Raw genomic sequence first — 23930 nt, 5'->3', positions numbered from 1 at the left:
AATATGGTTTTCTAGAAGGAAAGATGATACCTGACATCCTAAAGGCATGAAACAGTCTGGGCTTCAGTCAAGTTGACCTGAGTTGGAATCCTAACTGTGCCAAACCCGTCTTCTTATCTGAGAAATGGACACAAAAAGAATCCCACTTTACAGTGCTTTAAGAATGATATGCATAAAAGATGTTAGCATGTATAGCACAGATGAGATTAGTGGGCAATTCTCTGAATAAAATCTAAAATTCATCACATTTTAAAAGACTGATCTAGAAGAGAGAAGTTGATAAAAAGTGGTATAAAACATATTTATACAAGGTAATCTTGAGGGGAAAATAATCCAACTGTATTTTAGTAAGCTGTCTTTCCCATCTCAACTTCCACCAACTGCCTGTACCATTCAGCTTGCTCTGACCTGGAGAGAACTTTGTATTCTATCATTTTCTTGCTCACATTTAGTCTCCTGGACTAGATTATAAACCGCTCAAATAAACAGTCAACAAACCGTCCATTACATTCCAGGTATTGGGTCACTGTCAACAGATCACTGAAGACCTGGCAGTCGAGGTTGCTAAAATAAAGGTAGCCAGCATCATGGTGTGGTAACCAAGAGTAAACATAATCATGGTCTTGCCCAGAGCTGTGGTTTGGCTGCAACTGGGATAATGTCTATGGTTTTGGCTGCTTGCACCTCAAGACGGACATCAAGAAGCTGTGGGCAAGCAGCTCAAATTTTCAAATGGGTGGAAGTGTTTTCCTGAGTACGGGTTGAAAACATGGGGATCCCACAGCCTGGCCTGGTGCAGTTAGAATACAGATATAATTTCCTGCAAAATGTAAACTGTCATGGATGTGCTCCTCTGAGCCAGAACATTAAAACAAGCAGGCAGCATGCTTCTTAAAACAATCTTAAGACAAAAATATTACTTGGAATACTGACCGTGCCCTGCCAAAGAGGATGAAAACAGGTAGGTGCAGTAAGCTTGACCAACACATTCTTTGTTAAACATCCCGAGATAGAACAGAACCTGGGGAAACTGTGGCTACATGGGCTTCCCTGAGAGCTCAGCTGGTAAAGAATCTGCCTGCAATGCAGGAGACCCCAGTTTGATTCCTGGGTCAGGGAAGATCTCCTGGAGACAGGATAGACTACTAACTCCAGTATTCTTGGGCTTCGCTAGTGACTCAGACAGTAAAGAATCCGTTTGCAATGTGGGAGACCTGGGTTGGGAAGATCCCCTGGAGGAGGGCATGGCAACCCACTCCACTATTCTTACCTGGACAATCTCCATGGACAGAGGACCCTGGCGGACTACAGCCCAGAGTCGCCAGAGTCAGACACAACTAAACACAGGCACAGGGAAACCTTTAAAATAGCTAAGTGACTCAAAGAACCAGAATCAGGCCTTGCTCCCAAATCCCTCCATTTCCTGAGAACAGCCAGTTGGGTGTTAACAGGCTGGAACTCCCTTCCTCCCCTCTCATCCCTCTCTTGCCTCCCTCCAGGACAATGACAGCAGTTTTGGAGACAGAGATGGAGATGCTAGGTAAGCAAAAATGAAAGGGATAAAAGGAATGGGTTACACACTCTCCAGAGAGAACACATATTGAATATTCTAGAAACTGTAATGGAAACACCCTTCTATATTAACCTTTATGGTGACTTCATGGGTGCACACGCATGCAAAAATTCACTCAGCTACACTTAAAGTTCTATGCATTTTGCTTTGATATCATCCACGCCTTCACTGAAAACCAAAACTGAATGACCACCAGCCACAGGCTTCTCTGTTTGCTAGCTTTTATTGAAGGGTCCCACATCCTCACGGGACCCGAGCCAAACCAGAAACCAGACAGGTTTCCCCAAATATAGCAGGAGGCCTGGAAGGGGGAGGGGAATGACTTATGATCCCGCCACACCTCCCTGGATACAGAAACCCACCACAGACAGACAGACAGACAGGGGCCAAGACGGGGAGACCTCACTTCCCTCTAGGTTCTCTCCTTCTGCCCCGACTTGAAAAGAAAGTCAAACACTGACTACGCAGCACCCCAGCCCCCCACCCACCCTAGCAGCGTTTGTGGGACCTCCCCTGCAAGGGGGGCCCCGAGGCAGCTTTGCATCGCTCTCCTTCACTTTGGTTCACTCCTGGCAGCTCCGTGCCCTTGTCCTTCCTCAGCCTCCGGCCCAGTCACCCCTACGTCTTCTATCACCTACTCAGACCTTCTCTCTCTCTCTCTCTCTTTTCCAGGGCCTCCCTGCCTCTGGGGAAGCAGTGTTCCTCCCAGCGAGGGGCCCTGCCAGGCCCTCTCTGCCCAGGATGCGGGGCTCACACGGCCGCCCCACTCTCCTTGAGGTCAGGGGCTGAGCGCTGCCGTCTCATTCTCGGGGGTGTAGTGTATGGGGGGTAGCGGGGCCCTGGGGGCCGCTGGGCTGGGTATGGCTGGGGCTGCTGGGGGTAATAGTTGTGCTTTTTGGGCTGGAAGTGCTGGGGTTCGGGCTGTGCGGAACCCCCTCCCCGGGACCGGCCCCCTCCGTCCAGGGAGTTCCTGCGGGGACGGTGGGACCTGCGGGGACTTGGGGGCCTTCGCGCAGGGGTGGCCGGAGGTGGAGTGAGCTCCTCAGGGGGCTGGGGTGGTGCTGGGGACTCCCCGGCCCCCGCTCCTGGCCAGGACTCGCGGTGCTGGGGGTTGCTCTTGAAGGGGAAACGCAGTTTGCAGTCATGAGGGGGCACAAAGCGGGCGGGGGGTCTGCGCAGCCCCCCGCCCCGGCCCCCGGAGCCCTGCAGTCCCTGCAGCCGCAGCTGCTCCTGCTTGAGCCAGCGGAGGCGGCCCCGACGAAAAGCAGGGTCCTCCTCCATCAGCCTTGATACCCGCTCCCAGCTTGACAGGGGTGGCGAGGAGGGCCGGGCGGGGGGTGCTCGGTCACTGGGGGCTTCCTCCTCCGCTGCCTCAGACCCTTGGGGCTGGGCCCATGTGGTCTCACCAGCTTCTTCATTCTCATCCTCGTGATCCTGGGAGGGGTGAGAGGAGAGGGGGGATGTGAGGAGAGTGGCCTTCTAAAGACATACAGGTTCAGGAGGACACGTGGGAAGGCCCTGGAGCGGGTGGATGTCCAGGGTTCTGAGAGGGGCCTGGGGCTGAGGAAGCTGGAGGAACACTGGTTTAGGAGCCCAGACCCAGAGCCAGGTGGTCAGACCCAGTCCAGGTCGGCCACCTCCGAACTGTGGGCCTGAGTCATTGGCTTGTAACCTCTATGCCTCTGTCCTCACATGCAACATGACGTCAACAATGACAGTACCTATGACACGGGGCTGCTGTAAAACTACATGGGAAATTCCACGAGCCTCACCTAGCGGGCACTCAGCAAATATTGCTGAATAAATGACATGCCCTGGGGATACAGCAGTCAGTATCAGAAGAAAAATACCTGCCATCATTTCAGTGGACTGACACAACTGACAAATAAATGAGACAAATATACAGCACGGTACATGTGCTATACTTCCATAAAAAGCTGAACGTATGTATTCAAGTTATTGAATATATATTATTTATATCATATAGTATATAGAGTACCTACCATGTTATAGATTTTATATAAATACAAAAATATATATTCACATGGAAAAGACCAGAACAAGGAGAGGGGACAGGAGGCCAGGGTGGGAGTAGTGGCAATGAAAGAACAGGAAGAGGTTCACTGAAACGTTATCATTTTAATGAACACCTCCTGAAGAAAGTGAGGGGTGAGCTATATGGTCTCAGTGAGGAAGGGCGTTCTCAGCAGAGGGAACAGCAGATGCAAAGGCTTTGAGGAGTTCAAGGAATAGCAAGGACCCAAGGGTTTGGAGAGGGGAGAGCGAAGAGACAGGGGTAAGGGTTGCCATGTGGAGTTGTAAGCCTTCAACAAGCATGACTGTCGTCATGACCAGCTGCCTGTCATCCCCCATCAGCAGGCAAGTGGGAACACAGCCGAAATTCTGTCTGTTGTGAGTAACCCCTATAGCTAGCATGATGCCCAGCACACCGTAAACACTCAACTCTTGTTGACTGAACACATGCAAAACCGGGGTAGGTGGTAATACTATGGCTTACGGGGCCACTGTGAAGATTTACACAGTGACCCAGGAGAAGTGCTCAGTACAGCAGCCACTGGAGTCGAGGGTCACCCAGGAGAGAGGTGGTTCTAAGAGTGAACAGTATGTGAACCCCCACTGAGTGGTAACGTAAGGGACTGTACCCTTTATATCAGTGGTTCTCAAAGTCTACTGCACTTCAGAACTACCAGGGCACTTGTTATAAATGCAGATTCATTTCTAACATCCAAAGATGCTACTTCAGTGGGTCTGGGGCAAAACCTGGGAATCTGCACTTTCAGTTAGGGCCCTGGTGGTTGTGAAGCAGGTGATTCACAAACTATGCTGAGAAGAGCTATGTTAAACGTCAATAAGATTCTTTTAAAGGCAGAGGAGAAAGGAGGTTGGACTCTGTAGTGGGAGGTTCTGGTTCTTACAGGGGAGGACAGCGGGCAGGGAGGCAAGCGGGGAGAGGCTGGGCAGGCCTGTCCTACCTGGGTCAGGGGGATGACCCTCTCCATGCGAAGCATGCGGTCCCGCAGGGCCTGCAGCTCGCGGTCCTTGGTGCTGTTCTGCAGCTTCACCTCCTGCAGGATCCCCGTCAGCTTGTCAATGTGAGCCCGCAGGTCCTCCACCTCTGCGCCACGGGCTCCCTCCTCACTGCCGCCGCTTCCACCTCCTCCACCTTCTTCCTCGCCCACCGTGTCCCAGACGTCCCGGGCTACGGCCCTCCAGGCATCCCCAGGCCCCTCGGGCTTGCCATACGTGCGGCAGAGCTCCCGCATCTTGAGGGCAGCCAGGGCCTCGATTTCAGCTCGCCCATGGCGGAAGTCAGCCAAGGCCACCTCATAGCAGATCTCCTTCACAGCCTGCATCTTCAGGTCGGCCATGGTGGCCCAGCGGGGGTCTTTGCCCTGCAGCCGCCTCCGCTGGGGGATCTGGTACACCCTGCGGGGGGCCCTGCGCTTGCCGCTGCTGGGTAGGCCACAGCGCTTGACAATGGTCTGGACCGTGGTGGGGGGCAGCTGCTCACGCAGAGATGAGATGAGCCGCCAGCTCTCTTCACAGGAGCGCTTGTCGGAGTCATCCCCACTGTCAGAATCCGCATACTAGAGCCAGAGAGAAGGGAGACAGGTGGGGAGACAGCTAAGGACACCTCAGGGCCATGCATCCCAACAACACAGAAACACGGTGGTTAGAACTGTGCAGTGTGGGGCACAGGGCTTGATCTCTGCTTGTCTGCACAGCAGAGGTGATGACAGCACCTCCCCACAGGTACTTGGAGTGTGTGGTGTGGTGGCTGGCACAGAGGAATTGAGTATAGCTAATAAGCTGCAGCCATGCCAAGTGTGGGTTTCAGGTATAGATCACTCAGGACGAGATTAAAGATTTAAAAGTAAAGTCCAAGGGACTTGCTTGCTCCAGTGGTTAAGAATCCTCCTTGCAATGCAGGGGACACAGTTCCACCCTTGGTTGGGCAACTAAGATCCCACGTGCCATGGGTCAACTAAGCCCATTCGCCACAACTACAGAACCTGTGCACTGCAACAAAATATCCCACGTGACACAACTAAGACCCAGTGCAGCCAAATAAATACATATTTTAAACAGTAAAAATAAAAGCAAGTCTACTCAAAGAACAATCTTAAATAAGTAACAGCTCGTGGGTGCATGCTCAGTCGCGTCACTCATGTCCGACTTTTTGCAGCCCCATGGACTGCAGCCCACCGGCTCCTCGGTCCACAAGATTTTCCCGGCAACAATACCGGAGTGGGTTGTCAAGATCCTCTAGAGATCATCCCTACCCAGGGATCAAACCGGAGGCTTCTGAGTTTCCTGCACTACAGACGGATTCTTCACCACTGAGCCACCAGGGAAGTGACAGCACAGGTGGTAAAAATCATACAAGAGGCCCAGGATCAGCAAGAGTCTGGGAAGCCCCAGTCGCCTGGGAGGAACTCTCGCTCCTGGGATGTATGGGTTCTTCCCTGGGTTACATTTCTCTTCTGTCTCCTCCTAGACACCACCTCTACCCGCCAGCCCAGAGCCACTCACTACTGTGACTCAGTGGGAGTCAGGCTGAAGTGCTGCCAGCCCACCTCCCACCTGCCTGTCTGCATTCCACGCCCTCGCAACCCTCGCCTTCCCGACAACGCCCCTGCCAGCCCCTCACCAGCCGCTGCTGCTCCAGAAGAAGGTCAGCCTCTTCCTTTTCCTTTCTGTACTGGTTCTCCAGATCCTGAAGCCTGGAGTTGGGTGGGAGGGGAGGCAAAGCTGTGAGGCTCCCAAGCCACCTCAATGGGGCATCTAACAACCAGTAGATGCTGGAGGATGGGGGCCTGAGAGGAATGGCCAGGAGGGCCTGGTGCCTGATCACCCTCCCCACACACCTCTTCTCCATCTCCAGCTTGATGTCGATGCCTTGCTGCTCCAGCAGTTCCTTCTGGGCAAAGTTCCAGTCAACGGGCTCGGAGGGCGGTCCTGGGGGTGGGGGGACCCCTCGCTCCCGCTCCAGCCGTGCCTGCTCTGGGTGATTGAAGCGGAACACGTGGTTCTTGCCCATCACAATCCTATTCCCTGGAGAAGGAAGGATGGAGATGTGGGCTCACTCCCCAGAGCAGGACCCCTTCCTCACGCCCTAAGTGTAAGGGGCCTTGCCCACCAACTGAAGGAGCCCACACACCATCTCTCCCTTCACCCGAAGTCCAGGGCGATCAGAGCCAAGGCTCCCCCAGTTGACCCTGGAAACTGCCCTGCCCCGAGAGTCACAGGAAGTCAGGAACTGGGCATCCTCTTCCTGTTGCCCTGAGGCAGCAAGACAAACCAAACCCTGGCTCCTTGCCCCTTCCCAGTCCATCTTCATATCCCACGCTGTCTCCTATTTATCTCTGAGTCCTGCCCAGGACTCACCCAAGAAGCTCTTCCTTGCACAGCCAGGCCCCTCACTACACCCTCCTCTACCTGACTTCAGCACCACAGGCTCAGTCACAAGTTTCCCATTGACATAGGTCTCAGCTCCTTCGCAGGGCTCCAGGGTGACCACCACTGAGGCAAGGAGAGAGAAGAAGGAGGGATCAGGCTCCAGGGGAAGAGGGGTAAGGTCACAGATTCCCACCCTGCATTCCCCCCCAAAACACACATGCACCCCAGTTCCACCCTCCAGTACCTGTTGGGGGTGCCATGGCCCCTCTGGTGGCAGGCAGCATGGGAAAGGAAGAGCAGAAGGAGGGTTAGAGCCCCAGCTGCAGCTCCCACGAGCCTCGGCGGTGGTGGGGGTGGGGGGTGCTGCCTGTTCACCCTCCACCAGCCTCTCCAGCAGTGGCTTAACAAGCCTGGAACTCTCAGAGGACATGGTCTCTCAGGTCCAACTGGTCGGTGGGCCCTGTCTGTCATTCCTGCCATCCAGACGACAACTCACTCCCTCCTTCTCAAACAACACTGTGCCTAGCCAGGTCTGGATTCCTCCAGTAGGCTCCTAGCCCCACTTCTGTCTGAAGCAGCTTGCAAATTGCTACCGACTAATCCTCTCAAGCCACAGTCCACAGATCCCTATCTTCACGGGATGAGATTAAAGTCAACCCAAGCCACAGTCTATCAAGGTACTCCTTGTACAAATCACAGAGCCTTCCTCTTGTGGGACACAAAGATGCCTGAGCCAGCTCCCTGTCCTCAGGGACAGGTGCCCCATGGTCAGGGAGCCCTGAATTTCAAAGGCCCTGAATTTCTGTGACTCCTTAGTGGAGGGACACTGAGCAGTCACCCGATCTCTCAGAGCTATACAATGGGACAACAAAGTCTTTCCGTACAGAGTGGCTGAAAGGCTCAAACACAGTGATGCACGAAAATGAGTTATTTATGTTACAAGGAACAGAGAAACCAGAACAAATGGTAACATAAAGCAAAGATGAGCCTATGGGTACTGCGGGAGAACAAAAATAGCACAGAGGAACTTGGCTTATGGGCAGAGGACTGGAAATGATCACGGGAAAGTGCTAACTTTTGAGTTGATGCTCGAAGGGAAACTCAGATCAAGGGGCAGAAATGATGGAGAAGATGGCAGACAGATGGAATAAAACATAATTTGTGTCCAAGCCCAGTAATGGAAGGTGGTGGCAGAGGAGAGGATGAGATGACTGTAAGGCCATGAGCTGGCTATTTTGCCCTTATTTCCCACCACACCCCAAATCATCCATCCATTCCACAAATATACTGGGCCCCTATAATACACCAGGCACTATTTTAGGTCCTGGAAATACAGGAGATAAAAAATATAATTGCTTCTCATACAGAAATCACTTCTACTTGGTAAGACGATAAACAAGTAATTGAGGAAATAATCTAAAGTCAGGGTTGGGCGGTGATAGTTGTAGTGGAAGGAAATGGGGCCAGGAGAGAACCCAGGTGAACACGCAGAGATCTGAACTGAGGCAGCCAGGACTCACAACTCTGGCCCTACAGCCAGCCATGCTGCATCCCAACCCAGTTCTCCTGCTAGCTGTGTGTGACACGCTCAGTTGTGTCTGACTCTTTTGCAACACTGTGTGCTACAGCCCACCAGGCTCCTCTGTGCGTGGAATTCTCCAGGTAAGAATACTGGAGTGGGTTGCTATTTCCTCCTCCAGGGCATCTCCCGACACAGGGACTGAACCTGGGTCTCCTGCACTGCAGGACATTCTTTACCATCTGAGCCACCAGGGAAGCTAGCTGTGTGGTCTCAGGCAAGTTCCCCAACCCCAGGAACCTCAGCTCCCTCACCTGGGAGCTGTATGAAAAAATACAAGTACACGCTAAGTAATAACTATTCTTCCATGTTCATGACTGCATCCCTGCGGCCTGCTCTTCTCAGCCTGTCTTTGGTCTTAAGTCTGCTGTTAAGAGCAAAGGCCCAAACAGACTCACCCTTTACAGAGCCCCCATCTTTGGGGAGGGCTTCCCAGGTGGCTCAGTGGTAAAGAATCTGCCTGCCAAGCAGGAGACTCACATCTGATCCCTGGGTTGGGAAGGTCCCCTCGAGAAGGAAATGGCCACCTACTCCAGTATTCTGGCCTGGGAAATCCCCTGCATGGACAGAGGAGCCTGGTGGCCTAAAGTCCATGGTGTCACCAAGAGTCGGACATGACCGAGCGACTAAACAATGTCTTTAGGGCATAGAACAGCTGCTGTTTTCACTGTGATGTAACCAATGTGTGCCTGTCTTCTTCCCACACACACTCTGAGCTCCCCCTCAAGGGTGGGTTGGCTCCAAGGGCCTTCTGTGGTTTCGGTATCACCCCAGAACACAGCTTGAGGGAACCACAGAACAGGAACTCGGCACTCACTCACTGGGCTGAACTGATTTAACAGTTCACAGCTCGCAATGCCGGAAGCGTGTGCCGCCACTGGGGACCCGAACCAGGCGATAATCCACTGACCCTGAACTGGAATGGAAGCTCACCTGGCAGGTGTTCAATCTGAGCTGCAGGCCGTGAGAATGCGTCTTTTCTTATTTTAAAACACGCCCGTATCCCATCCCCCTACCCTACCCGCCATCCCCCACGCCGCGCTGAGGCACACAGCACCAGCTCGAGGTGACAGACAGCTCAGGTGTGACACAGCATGGACACCAAGGACTCAGGTGTGACACGGCCAGCCTCCCTGCCCAACTCGCTTCCCAGAGTTCCACTTTACTCGGGCCCTGCTGCTGCTGCTAAGTCGCTTCAGTCGTGTCCGACTCTGTGCGACCCCATAGATGGCAGCCCACTAGGCTCCCCCGTCCCTAGGATTCTCAAGGCAATCACACTGGAGTGGGTTGCCATTTCCTTCTCCAATGCATGAAAGTGAAAAGTGAAAGTGAAGTCGCTCAGTCGTGTCCGACCCTCAGCGACCCCATGGACTGCAGCCTTCCAGGCTCCTCCGTCCATGGGATTTTCCAGGCAAGAGTGCTGGAGTGGGGTGCCATTGCCTTCTCCGTCACTCGGGCCCAGTTGAATACAAATCAGTCCATTAAAAAAAAAAAATGACTGAGCCAGAACAAAACGTGACCTCAGAACACACCCTAAGTAGTACTTCACCACGAGCGTTGTGGTACTACCCGTCAGACACACTACTACCTGAGGGCTCGTGATTCCTACAAGCTTTTGCTGCTGTGGCCAGAAACAGCTAAAAACCTCTGAAAGTTTTACAGCCAAAAGGATACACACGTCAACTAACTGCTTAGAACATTTGCATTCATAGCTGGACAGGTAAGTAGGTTTTCAGAGATAAATTCAGATATCCCACTGAAAAAGTACAAGTTTTCATAAAAAATGACCAAGGTGCTATTTGAGGCTAAAAAATCAAGCAAGAGGGCTGGATCTCCTCTTCCCCAAAATCCTACCCTCTGGACCCACAGTCTCCTGTTTCTGCCTTGGGGACCTTCACCACCCCTGCCCCTTGTAAACACTCTGCACCCTGAGGGTGGGTGCAGACAGCAGGGCCCCCATGGCTGACCAGGAGCTTGAAGCCCCTCTCAGGGTGGACATATCCCTCGCACACGACCACACTCCCAGAGCCCAACCCAGGCCTCTGCATTCAGCATGAGGGAGCGTGCTCTCTCCTTGTCTGGCCACTCCACTCTCACCCCCTCAGCCATTACCTTCTCCGTCTGACTGAGGGATGCTCCGGAACAGGCAATGTTGTTCCCGGATGAACTGCCCCGTCAGCTTGATGTCCACATCGACCTGACCGACCCTGGGGAAGCAACGACCGACATTTTCTGAGCATGTGCCAGTCATACATATGCCAAGCCCCTTCTGAACCAAAATGTTCATCTGACTCAATCAACCAAGTATAATTATTCCCATTTTGCAGAAGAGGAAGCTGAGGCTGAGAGAGAGAAGTAACTTGCCCAAAGTCAGGCAGGATGGCAGTGGTGAAACTGGGGTGTGAGCTCAGATCTGCCTGGCTCCAAGCCCGCATCTGTTATGTACTGTCATGTAGCAAAGAGGGAAGGGAACCTGCAGTGGGGTGGATGCTCTCAGTCTCGGTTCCCATATCCTTCCCATGATGATCACCAAGGACAGCTGAACAGCCTGTGGTGGAAGAGGAAGGAACACTCCCACCCACTTACCTCCAGGAGGTGAGAGAGGAGGCTCTGAGACCTGGGGGTTCATTAGCATTAGCCAGTGAAGCCACCTGCCACGTGGGCACTGTCCCTCAACAGCGTGGGGTCAGGGTCATGTTTCCCTTCACTCCCCCGACCCCAAGGGAAGGTTCCACTAACTGATGCCCAGGCGATGGTGCTGCAGAACCAGCACGTGGTGGTCGAGTTCCACCCGCTCTCTGCCCCAGGAGATCAGGACCCAGCCACACCAGCGTTGGGCTCATTTGGTCCCAGGAGGCGTGTCACCCCCACCAAAGGTAGGCTCAGCTGGTTCTCAGGAAGCCCGGAGAGCTAGTAGGGCTGCAGAAGAGCTGACCTGAGACTCAGAAGGTCCCCATGAGGTCACTAGGAAAGGCAGGTCCCTCTACAACCAACCTCCAAAAAGAGAGACCATCCCACAGGCCCAGAGCAAAGGCTACCTGGTGACACCATCTTTGATGTGGTAGAGCAGACACTCGGACATCAGGGGGTCTTCGTTCAGGTTCACCAGGTGCGGAGTCTGAGGGGGAGGGGGAAGCAGTCAGCAGAGTGCCGTCAGGAGGGAGGGAAGGCATTCTGGCAAACATCTCTGCAGGTGAGCTCTCCCAGCTCCTGCTGCCACTTATCTGACCCACCCTACCCTCTCCTCACACACAAGACACCCCCACCCTTCTAGCTGCTTCCCAGGCCCCACCAGTCTCCCTGAAGGAAACCTTGGCAGCTACCTGCCCTTGCCCTGCTTTCCCTCTGGCCCCAGGCTCATCATTTCTTCCTTCAAGATACATGGTGCCACTTGTGGGGGTGGGAGGGAAGGTAATGAGAGAGGACTGCTCAGACCTCTCCTGCCCACACCTCAACCCCACCTAACTCAAGTCTGCTTTTGCAGCCTGTACCTCTGGGCCTCCTCCACGGCTGGGCCCAGCTCACTTAGCCCAAGCCCCTTTCCAGGGCATCCTCTCCCCTTCCGAGCTCCCACCCACTGGACTCTGAGCCCTCACTCCTGAAGTAGAGCTCCTACATCCCTGGCTGTCCTCCTGCCTGGAACAGCCCCCCTCCCCGCCCCACCCCCACCCGTCAAAATCATTCATTTCCCGTCCCTCTTGGTCTGTCTCAAATGCCACCTCTTCCACGAAGCTTTCCTAAGCCTTCCACCTGAACACAAGATCCCCTGCCTGTTCTCCAAGGAGTTACTGTGCCTCTAGGTACAAGACCCTACTGAGGCGCCAGGCAGGACACAGAGATGAGCCAAACCCAAATGCTGCTGTCCCATCAGTCAGGAAATCAGAGTCAACAAGGGGAGATAAGATTGGGCGTGGAAACACCATCACAGGTGAGAAACGCACGTCTCACAGTAGACTTTCTGAACTTCTCATGCCCTCACTTAGCTCATTCATTCATTTATCCCATTGTATCCTGGAAGGGGCTTATACACAAAGATGAGTACAGTGAAGACCAATGTCTTCACTGTAGTCGCTCAGGCGAGTCAGGGGAACTTCATGGAAAAGGCAGTATGGGACCTGGTCTCTGACGATGAGGAGGACGTGAACATGCAGAAGGAGGGGTCTGAACAAAGGCAGGGAAGCCAGAAAGCACAGGGTACGGGCGAAACGCTCAGCAGTCAAGTCCCCATGTTTCTCTGGGAGTTCCCCTGAACAGGAAGCCCAAGGCCATGTCCATGGTGGGTGTGATGAGTATCTATGTCCGATCCTCCACCAGGCTCCTCAACAATCATTCTCCAACACCTGCTCTTCTCCAGAAGGACGGTGCCATCCCTCTCGACCCTGCAGTGTCTGGCCTGCCTGGGAATGGCAAACACTGATGGGCCCTAGAAGCAGAAAGCAATCTGTCCCCTGGGAGAGGAGACACAATTTAGGACAGTGCTTTTCAATCTCTGTTCAGCCCAGGAACCCTTTGTTCACATGAAACCTTACCAAGAGGCCTAACACATCAAGCAGATAAGCAGAGAGCTGCTCAGGTCGAAGTGGGGGTGGGGGACGCACAGTTCTGTCCTGCTCCCCACTCCCCCTATTTTGGCCCCGTGAAGGAAGCTCCCAGCCAGGTTTGAAGATGACCAACTTAAGAAGACCTTAGGCCTGGGGCAAGGTCCCAGAATGAGGGGGCTTTCCCGAAGGTTCCTGGCTCTCCCCAGGACAAACTGGAGCTTTGGCCCCAAAGACCGAATTCTTCGCTGGACTTTTCCTAGGCTGGAGTCACCCCCACTAAACCTGTTTCTCCTGTGAGTCTAACAGCTTTTTCTCTGAAATCCACATGACTTTTAAACCCATGAGAAAGGGTTCATCTTCACCATCAGGAGAAAATGGAAAAGTTACCTCCTCTAAAACATCTTTTTTTTTTAACCAATCAGATTGGCAAAGATGAAAAAGGTGAAGAGGGTAAATGAACATGAGCTCTCAGATATGTTGTTCTGGGAGTCTAAGTGGGCGTGGTTAATAATCTCTGGAGGCAAAACAGATCAAAATCTGACTGTTGGACCCCAAATCTCCACTTCTAGGAATTCGTTCTACAGACCACGAACTATTTTTAAGCCTATCTTCTATAACATTGTTCACAGTATCAGAGAATGGGAAATGACCTAGATGTCCATCAGTAGGAAGCTGGTTAAAAAAATTTATATTATTTGATGTCTATACAATAGAATATCCTGACACTGTGGGGAAGAAAACAACAACAGCAGACAGAACTATGATACATTGTTACGTGAAAAAAATAGCGTGTCAGGTATGGAACCGTTGCTACTGCAAAGAGAGAAGTGTGCCTGAGTATGTGGCTGATTTTCTCTCACACACGCCTGCAGGTGTGGAGATGACCTCTAGAACACAGCAGAAGCTGCTAACAGGACTCGCCTCTGGGAGGGCAAGCTGAGGGTGGGAAGGAAGGTTTCCTTTTCACTCCACACACCTCACCGCCTGTGAATGCCACCTTTACAAGAACGAAACAAAAGCCCCTCCCATTGGTCCCAGGCTTGAGCAGGTGGCATCCTGTGCTGTGAGAACCCTGTCAGTCTGTCCATGCCTCCCAACCTCTCCCCAGCCCTGCAGCTGTGGCAGAAGGTCCAGAGGTACCCGGCACTGCGAGGTGATGGATGGGCAAGCCACACTGAGAGCCTCTTTCCAGACCCTCCTCCCAGGTGTAGGCCTCCTGGGGACCCCAAAACCCCAGGTACCTAGCCCCAGACCTGACCCCTCAGCCCTGTCGGCCCCCCTCCATCACCCACAGGCAGCTCTCTCGCTCCCCAGGCTGAGCCTCAGGCAAACACCTCTCCTCTGTTTGGATCCCGGTTCAGGGGTCCCTGCTTGCTCAGTCTCCCAGATGCCTTGTCCACCTGAAATTCGGAGGGGTCTCCCTCCAACAATCCACCGCCTGGAAGGGGTGTGTCACTCTTAGGGCCCGGTCCCATTATGCTTGGTACCAAGGCCCAGACAGGCATGACTCCCTTCTAGCGCTAGGACTGGAAGTTCCTGCCCTGCTCACCGGCCCCGGTACAGCTGTGCTGGCCCCAGTCCACTCTGGTTGGTGGGTCCTTGTGCTGTGCTGGTTGTTACAGGTTCTGAATATCATTTCTCCCTCCTCCAACTGAGCCTCATCACTCCTGCCCTGCTTCCTTCCTTCTTTCCTCGCCACAGAGACTTTCTAAGCTCTGACTACACCACCGGCATATACCAGGCCCCACTCTGGCGACAAGAGTCCACATTTGCTCAGCCCCATGTTTTCCCTGCTCCCACCACCCCATCCATCTTTCAGGCTACACTTTCCAAACCACCTTCTCCAGGAAACCAGTTTCCACAAGTCTCCAGGCTACACTGATACATCCATCTTTAAACCTTTTGCTGCCTTTCCAATCAACATCTTACAATTTAGTGCTCATTCTTCCTCTATTCCTTTACAGTCTTGTCTTCCCAAGCTAACCTTTCAAAACTTTCATTTTTTAGGTATGGGGTTTTGTTTGTTGAGTAGGTATCACATGCACAGGGTTGTTGTTATTTAGTCACTAAGTCACATCTGACTCTTTTCAATCCCATGACGGTAGCCCACCATACTCCTCTGTCCATGGGATTTCCCAAGCCAGAATCCTGGAGTGGACTGCCATTTCCTACTCCAGGGGATCTTCCCGACTCAGGGATTGAACCTGCATCTCCTGTATTGCAGGCGGATTCTTTTTCACTGAGCCACCAAAAGTAGATCACATGCACAGGGTATAAAATCCAAATAATACAGAAGAGCACATCGTGGAAAAGTCACTTTCCCAATCAACCTGTACTCTCCCCAGCCTCTCCCTTCCTAGGATAACCACCATAACCAGTTTCTTATGAATCCAGAAACACACGCTATGCGTGAACTCACACACGTGTGGGCTTCTGTCTGTCAATACCTAGTTCTTCCCTGGCATCCTTCTGTGGTCCCTAGATGGATGGAGAAGACAGGGACAGCCTGATAACACAGACAGCAGGTGGCAGGAGTAAGGACAGAGATGATGGAGGGCCAATTCAGAGACCTCAGAAAGCAGAGTTAGAACTCACTACCCTGCCACCCCAACCCTCTTCTCTCAGCACCCAGAGTCTCCCAGGCCTCCTCATTCAGCCCCTCACTCACCTTCTTTGGAGAGAAGACGCCCACGGTTCCCCCATCTTCCCGGACAGCCACCCCCATCTCAGCCAGCAGTGCTTCTCTGTAGGCACAGGAGAGGCGGATATTGGTCTTGTCCTCAGGACCCACAAACCCATTCCGGGCAGGGCCCGACCTCCCCTCCCCACCCCGCTCTTTCCGGGGCTCCAGCTGTGGGCCCCACCCCCACACCTCTCCATCCTCAAGGCCTCCGTCTTACGGAGTTTCTCCTCCCAGGTTTCATTCAGCTCAGCGATAATCTTCTCTGTCTCCTGTGGGCACAAACAGGCAGGGATCAGGACAGTCTGGGACAAGCCCTCCCAGGGGGCCATGCTACTCCAAGGATGCCTTCTTCCTCTTGGACCTTGGCTTTGGAGAAAAAACTCTCAGCGGCCCCCAGGCCCCGCCCCTTCTCTGCTCCAGCATCCCACCTGCAGCCTCTCCATGGCCTCCTCAGGCCCAATCTGGGGCTCAGCATTAGGGGAGAATGAGGGCTCCAGCTCCCCATTGTGAGCTGCGGGGGATGAGGGCGAAGCTGGGGCAGAGGGTGACGACAGAACCGGCAAAGCACCTTCGGGACTCCCCTCGTCCACCTTCCGGCCTAGGAGGGAGAAAGAAGTAAAAGGAGGCTAAGGAAAGATGCATCTGACAAGAGACAGAGATCTCACACGAGACCAGCCTGTAAGGACTACAGAAGACATGTGGTCCACTCCCACCAAGTGGAAAGCCTTCCTACTACAGCCTTGACGAATGGACACTGAGTCTCTGCTTGTTCCCCTCCAGTGATGGAGAGCTCATTAGTAAACAAGGCAGCCAGTTCCTTCTACTGTTAGTTGACATGCACTATCAGAAAGTGCTTTGCTGTGCTGAGCTGAAATCTGAAATGTACCTGTTTCTAGTTCTGCCTTCTGGGATGAGAGGGACTACTTTTTTTTTTTCTTGTGCAAGACTACCCTTCAAATGTACAGAGGCCAACATCGCATCTACCGTCTCTTCCCAAGAACCCTTATTTTCCCCATCATGCCCCTGAGCACCCTGACTCCTCAAAGGGATGGACCCCAAGACTGAATGCAAAACCCACACTGGACACAGTTAACATGGACCACAGATTCTCTAATACAGATGCCATTTCAGGGTAGAGAGACCAAGCCTCACATTTCAGAAACTACTCCAAGTTGACTGTAATTAAGTTTGCGATCAATTTAATTCCCAATATTTCACAAGAATTTCTGTCAAAGCAGATGCCCAGCAGTATATTCTTGATGACTTACAGTGTAAGTCACAAATGCATGACTGGCTATTTATTCCTGCTCCTATTATTTCAGTAGTTCCAGGAGCCTGTCAAGGTCCCTCTGAATCCTGCCTGCCCCTCCTTGGGAGGACCTGTCCCTCCCAGCTGTCACATCTGAAGGCATGATCTGTCACCTCTCCATATCTGCAGTCACCTCTCCATATCTGCAGCTAAGTCATGGGGCACATATGGGCTCTTCTGGGTAGTGGTCCCTCCCTGGCTCCAGGCCTGGACAAAGGCAAATCAGGAGGGATGAGGTGGGCCCAGGGGCCTCCCGAGCTGCTCCTCCCAGAGGCCCACCTCCCAGGGCCGAGGCGGAGAGCCCTTGAGCCATGAGCAGCTCCCGCAGCCGGGCCACCTCTTCCTGCAGCTCCCGGATTAGCCGGGCATTAGGGTCCTCATTGATGACAGCGTTGCAGCGGATCTGCTTGGTGCGGTCAGCATACCTGGGGGAGGAGGGAGAAGCGGGACCGGTGAGGGCCAGACACAGACGACCTTGGTCTGCTGCCTGATGCCCTCTCTCCCTTCCACGTTTCCTCACAGTGGGGTAGAATTGAAGGTCAGCCCTCTGTCATGCACAGGCTCCTGGCACTTCTCATGTCCCATCCCAGCCCTGCCAGAGCCCCACCTGAGGGTGCTAAGAGTCTCTTCGTAATTGATGTCCGCGGGGCTCAGGGCTGCAATCATTGCTGTGCGGGAATTCCCACCTGTGAATGGAGAGCAAGGGAAAGCTTAAGCCGGGCGGAGTTCTAAGAAAAGTCAGACTGGGTCTCAGGGGCAGGGGGGCCTCACGACCCAGGCAGAGGTCTGAGAGGGTCACTGTTCAAGGTAAGGTGAAGCTAAGAGCTGAAGCTGATCATGAAACTGACGGTCAGAGAAGTGGGGACATCAGACATCTGTGGGATGGTCAGAGGTCAGGGAGAGGAGGGTGAAGTCAGAGGCGGCTATGGGGTCTGAGGGTTCCCAGGGAGCCCCAGGTCAGTGAGGCCCTTGGCTTGGCAAGGAGGGTATGACCTTGATCTCAGAATGAGGACACTGTCTAAAGGATGCCCCAGGCTCAGGCGGGGAGTCAGGGGACAACTGGAGGACTTGAGGTCCCAGGGGCAGCAGTGGGTCTGGTCAGATGCATCAACAGGGGTTAGCAGGACTGGTGGCAGGGTCGGCAGAGAAAGAGAGAGAGAGAGAGAGGAGGAGTCCCTCACCCAGATTCTCCTTGAGCAGCCAGGTGAGCACAGAGTCCCTGTAAGGGATAAAATCCGACTTCCGCTTCTTTGATTGCTGAAGGACGGAAGGGGGAAAGGGGGTCAGGGTGGCCACCTGCTTTGTTCATTTTCCAAGAGCCTCTTCTCCTCCCACGCCCAGCTCTCACCATGTCCGCAAGGGCCGAGATCACCTTCCCCAGAGTGGTCAGGGACTTGTTGATGTTGGCGCCTTCCTGGTGAGAGGAACGTGGGGAATGAGGCCTTCTTCTCCTTCGCCCCTCCTCCCCACAGCCAGAGCCCCACATTACAAGCAGAAACCACCGCCCTCAGCGCCCAACACGGCCCTGTCCGTCCCTCCCAAGCACCTCACCTTTAGGCGCATGCCCCGGGCCCCTGAGGAGTCGGCCCGCTCGCTGCCAGCAAGGTCCACCAAACTGATCTTACTGACCTGGTCAGAGGAAGGAAGCAGGAGGTGACTGGGCAGTTAGTGGGGAATGGAAAAAGCCAGGAATGAGGGAGGAAGGGGGAATAGGTAAGAAGACAGTGAGGGCTTAGTTACTTGTCCATTTGTTCATTTATTTGTTTACGATGTTCACATGCCCTCTGTGTGCCAGGACAAGGCACAGTGGGCTCCAAACTCTGCCCTGATGAATCTAGCAAGAAGGACAAACACTCAAACAGGAGATTGCATCCCACTGATCTGATGGAGAAAGCACAGGGCAGGGGCCATGGGAGCCCAGAGGTGGCCCTCGACCAAGCCTGGGCAGGGAGGGAGGACACAAGGCCCACTGATCTCATCTCTGTCTCTGTGACCAGGCGGGAGGGGGCCCTACCTTCTCTGAGTCCAGTCCAGTGAGCTGGTCGTGACAGCGCTGCGTGAAGACAATGGTGAAGACAGCGTGGGAACGGCTGCTGGTCTCATTCATGTTGGTGGCAGCCACAGTCCTGGGTGGGGGAGGGAGTGATCAGTGGGTCCTGCCCCGCACCTTCCTAAGCCCGGCTCCCTTACCCCTCCACCCCGTCAGCCTGCCTCACCGCGCCTTATTGCCACAGTCCATGAGGTCAGCAATGTCAGCGTAGGAGGTCACAGCCAGTTTAGACAGGTCCTGCACGTAGGGGCCCAGGATGGGGTGCTCTCGGACCCTCAGAGAGCCCCGACTCTTGGGGTTCAAGAGGTCTCGTACCCTCTCGCAGTAGATCTCCATGTAGCTCACCTGAGTGGGAGGAGCAAACTAAACACCACAAAGCTAACAACCATAACCAGTGTAAAACTTACTGTGGACTCCCACTGGATACAACACAGGTAACACTGAGCGTTTACTATGTTTACCCTGCATTGCTAAGCATTTTACAAGCACAAGCTCACCCAATCCTCCCAATAACCCTAGGAGGGGACCCCTGATCATTATCATTTTAGACAAACATCCTCAGGAGCCGAAAGAGAAACTGTTTGACCAAAGCCGGCAGAGCCTAGACTAGATCCCAGGCTGCCTGACTCCAAAGATGCCCTTGGTCTTAATCACTCTGTTCACCTCCTCCCTACCCAGGGGACACTGTACCACCTCCAGCCCCCTCCCAAGACCTGGGCTTACCTCCACAGAATAGGATAGCTCAGCGCTCTGGTTCTTACTAACACGAGAGAAGAGGTCCTCACAGAGCTGGAGGGGGACACAGAGAGGCACAGAGATGCTGCTGTTCACTGCACACCTGCGAAGCCCAGCACCAGCCAGGCCAGGTCTCAGGTGACCTTGTTTAACCCTTACCACAGCCCCAAGGGAGGGATGGGATCATTTGCATTTTACAGAAGGGAGAGTCACTCTGAGAGGTTGGCTTGCCCAGGATCTCAGGCTAGTATTCAGTGAGCCAAAATGCAAACCCAGAGCCCATGTGCAAGGCCACAGTGCTGCAGTCAGGAAGAATATGGGTCAATTCTCAGCTATCCATAACTGATTTTTCCTATGGTCAATGCCTTGACTACACCAGTCTACAGCAGAACTACACTCGCAAGTAATTCCAAGACAAGGTAAGACGGCAGAAACTGGTAGAAGCAAGCTTCAGACTCAGGGCTCTCTGCCACCAAAGCAGTGGCTCTTCTCACTGAGCCCTCTTGGCCCTAATGTCCAGGCTGTGGCCAACCTCAACCCCCATCACCTTCCCTATTTCTGAGGACCTCAGAGAACCGTCACCCCTGAGACCCGGACCTTCCTCCCCTAGAGGCAGCTGAAGATGCTCCTGCCTCGGCCTCCCTGCCAGGCCCCGTGAGTACCTGGGGCACGATGCCCTGCTGCCCCGGCTCCTGCCGCCCCATCATGGTGTAGGACTTCCCAGCCCCCGTCTGCCCATAGGCAAAGATGCACACATTGTAGCCTTCAAAGGCATGCAGCAGCATCTCCTCTCCAATGTCCCGATACACCTGCTGCTGAGATGCAAACTGGGGGTCCTCCGCCTAGGTGAAAGGGGGCAAGAGAGACAGCAGGAACCCTACATGACTTTGTCCTTGGTATCCAGGTGCCCAAAGGTCCTGTGTGCTCCCTATCCCCATCATGGTCCTGATGGTCCCAGAAGATCCCATCTGGTCTCCTGCTGGTCCTCATTACCCTGGGGACTCTGCCTCCCCCTCCCAGTCCAAGTCACAGGCACAGGGTCCTACCTACCCCCACCCACAGGTGCTGGTCCTCCCAACCCATCCCCTGGAGGTCCAATTTCCTAGCAACGCCCCCTTCCCCAGGACCTAAAACCCCTGTCCCTCATTGCTTAGCTCTTCCCCCAGCCCAGCAACCTCACCGAAGTGTGTGACCAGTAGGAGTAATCGAAAGTGAAGCTTTTGGGGGCATCCTTGCTCTGTTTGGGATTGATGATGGCTGAGAGCAAAGGAAGTAAGGCCAAAGTCAGGTACTCCCAACCTCTGCCCACTCCCCACAAGCCCCTAGAATCCAGGTATCCCATTCCCCACCTCTATCCTAATTCATCTCTCCCCTTTAACACTCCCCACCCCCTCCAGGCACCAAAGCTAATTTTGGCTTCCCAGGACCCGCCCCCCCTCCCGGCTGCCTCCCTGGATTGGGCAATGGAGGGCTTCAGGCCAACATTCCCCCTCCCAGGGACTGAGAGCATGGAAAGGCCAGCCCCTGTCCTTACAACTAGCACCTGCTCTGTGCCCAGCACAGCCCTCCTCCCGGTTCGGCCCAGCAGGCCTGGCCGGTATAGTGGGCCTAGCCTGCCCTGCCTGTGCCCAGCCGGGCCCTTGGGACTCACTCACAGGTGGTGCTGCCCTGCATGCTGACCACACACTTGGCATCCTGGCTGGTCTCGCGGGCATTAAAGGGCCGAACTCTCACTGCCACTTTCACTGAGGCACCAGCCATGGCTCCAGTATGCCCACCCTTCTCAGCTGGAGAAGAGAGACAGAAGAGGTGTGAGAGTGGCTGGGGGACCCCGATGTCACCTCCCAGCTTCTCTCAGGAACCAGCCTCTCCACCCCATCCCGTCCCCGGCTATCCAGCCCCTGAAAGACCTAGTTTGTGTTCCCCTGGCCTTCCTCCCCAATGTCACTCTCCTCGGGGACTCCCGGAGGTGCGCCTGCCTCTCTCCCCAGCCATATCCCAGCTCAGAGGGACCTGGGTTGTCACCCCAGAGTTACCTGGCGTCCTGGCCCCAGACCAGGGGAGCTGTATCAGTTCTGGCTGCCACCGGCCCTCGTAGGAGGAGCCCCATCCTACACTGGGGGCCTGGCCGCGCCAGCTGGGGCTGTGGGGGAAACCCTGGTTGTAGGGGAAGAGTGGTTAGGAGGCACCAATGGCTCCAGAGGTGTGTCTGGGCTGCCAGGGTTGGAGGGCAAGGGGTAGGGGGTAATATCAGGAAAAGTGAGGCCGGCTGTCCCTCTGGAGTGGCCAAATGCAATGTGAATCCAAGGGCAGAGATGGTGATATTTTTATTCCTCGTCACTCACAAGTGTACTGGACATTCAGATAGAAAAGAGAGAAAGACGCTGGACAGAGGACAATTGAGACACATGGTCAGAGACACTGAGGCCGGTGGGAAGCAGGGGCAGAAAGTCCCCGACACCACGACACCAAGAAAACCAGAGCGACCAAGACTGAGATTATGCTACAAGGGAAATAATGGAAGAAATGGAAAGGAACACCTAGAGGACAGCAAACACAGAAATGTTCAACAGGCAGTACTAAAGCATAAACCGGAAGCCCAGAAAAGAGATGAGAGAAAATCCCAAACATAAGACCTGCCCTAAAATTCCCCAACAGGGTCAGTCAGGGAGAAGCAGAAACCAGTTCCCACCTAAGGTCCATGACCTGCATACAGAGGGAAGGACTGCTGATGGTCAAAGTCCAATGGCTGGAGGTCCAGCCCAGAACTGGGCTCCATAGGGCCTGCCTGTAAGCCCCAAACCCCTTGCCCAGCCCCCAGCACTTCCTCCTTAGGATCCAGGACAATGGGCAGGAGAGGGTGGGGTTATCCTGTAACCATCCTACCATCCCCCAGGGTCCTCTGTTAAGGATCCAGAATACCTGTGTTTAGAGGAAGTAGGGTACCCCTGAAAAGGGAGAGAAGGGAAAGGAAGCAGGCAGGTCCCAGCTCTAGCCTGGGGCTAATGCGATGGCGTCCACTGTCCTGGGGAAGGTGCCAGGCTGGAGCCCAGGAATGTGGGTGATCTGGTGCCCACACCCAGGGAGGAGAAGCTGAGCAGCCCACACCCACGGACAACAGGGTGGAGGGTTGTGAATACAGATCAGGGATGCTGGGTCCCCCTTCTGTGGCCCTCGAGGGCCTCAAACCCCTGTCCTGCTGGGCCGCACCTCACCAGCCTTTCTGGCCAGGGCATGGAGGGGTGAGAGGGCTGGTCTGTCCAGGACAGGAAGGGAGTAGCTGAAACCACAGAGGCTGTCTAGGGGAAGAACAGCCCTGACCCCCAGACCCTGACTAGGGGACGGAACGGACACACTGTGGTGACGCCCTGACAGGTTCTGGGACTGGGAATGGGGTGGCACTGCTGGGGGCCTGTGGCGTAAAGGACTCAGAGAGAGGTACAGGGGTCGGCCAGTGCACTGTATAGGGGCAGGGGGGTACCGGGAGGAGCCGCGGCTGGAGTGAGGCCGACTGACCCCAAAGAGGTCCTCAGGCCACCTGCACCTTGCCCGCCCCGCAGTTTTCACACAGGCCCCCGGCTCGGCCTTTCTGGGCGGCCATGCGGATCCTGTCCTCCAGACCAGTCAACCGACGGCCGGCCCGGGCCTGGCACCTCTCTGCGCCTCCGCGGGACAAACAGCACATGATCCCGGCTCCCGCGGCCAGCCGGCCCCCACCGAGTGGTGCAAACCGGGACCCCGGCTCCCCGCCCCACTGCCCGGCACATTCCTCCGCGGGCGTCCCCTCCCTCACCCCCCCCCCCCCGCCACTGCTTCCCCAGCTCTCACCTCGTCGCGGCGGGGCTCCCGGAGCTGCTGGGCAGAGTGCAAAGGGACAAACTTTCCGGGAAGCGTGAGACGGGAGCGGGGGCGATCCGGGGCCGGTTCGGGGCTGCCCCCGCCCCTCGCCGGGTCCCCGGGCGGCGGGCGGCGGACTCGCGCCCCGGGGGCGGCAGCAGTAGCGGCGCCAGCGGCCGGCGCCCGCCCGGGCAGCGCGAGC

The 23930-nt window shown here is 54.7% G+C and overlaps 1 protein-coding gene across 5 annotated transcripts; it reads right to left on the bottom strand.

Annotated features, from left to right (window-relative positions):
• Nucleotides 1-1777: 1777 nt before the first annotated feature.
• Nucleotides 1778-23894, bottom strand: KIF1C (kinesin family member 1C). Of its 5 annotated transcripts, none has more exons than XM_025280756.2 (23): nt 23720-23894; nt 21928-22034; nt 21547-21678; nt 21072-21148; nt 20554-20733; nt 19880-19945; nt 19323-19501; nt 19121-19232; nt 18658-18735; nt 18455-18520; nt 18288-18363; nt 17714-17792; nt 17386-17531; nt 16226-16395; nt 15987-16066; nt 15783-15858; nt 11612-11691; nt 10686-10780; nt 7034-7117; nt 6463-6649; nt 6246-6318; nt 4567-5181; nt 1778-3007 (listed from the first exon to the last, which is right to left on the bottom strand). In XM_025280756.2, the coding sequence occupies exons 3-23, from the start codon at nt 21650-21652 to the stop codon at nt 2324-2326; spliced, it is 3309 nt and encodes a 1102-aa protein (XP_025136541.2). In that variant the 5' UTR covers nt 21653-21678; nt 21928-22034; nt 23720-23894; the 3' UTR covers nt 1778-2323. The 5 variants fall into 5 exon arrangements, with proteins under 5 accessions (XP_025136541.2, XP_025136543.2, XP_025136540.2 ...); XM_025280758.2 differs by having other exon boundaries at nt 21543-21678; nt 21928-22048; nt 23720-23890; XM_025280755.2 differs by having other exon boundaries at nt 21928-22048; nt 23720-23888.
• Between the last annotated feature and the right edge of the window lie 36 nt (nt 23895-23930).

This window comes from Bubalus bubalis, chromosome 3 (assembly GCF_019923935.1).
Source record: "Bubalus bubalis isolate 160015118507 breed Murrah chromosome 3, NDDB_SH_1, whole genome shotgun sequence".
Taxonomy (NCBI): domain Eukaryota; kingdom Metazoa; phylum Chordata; class Mammalia; order Artiodactyla; family Bovidae; genus Bubalus; species Bubalus bubalis.
This window is presented reverse-complemented; position numbering and strand designations above follow the sequence as displayed.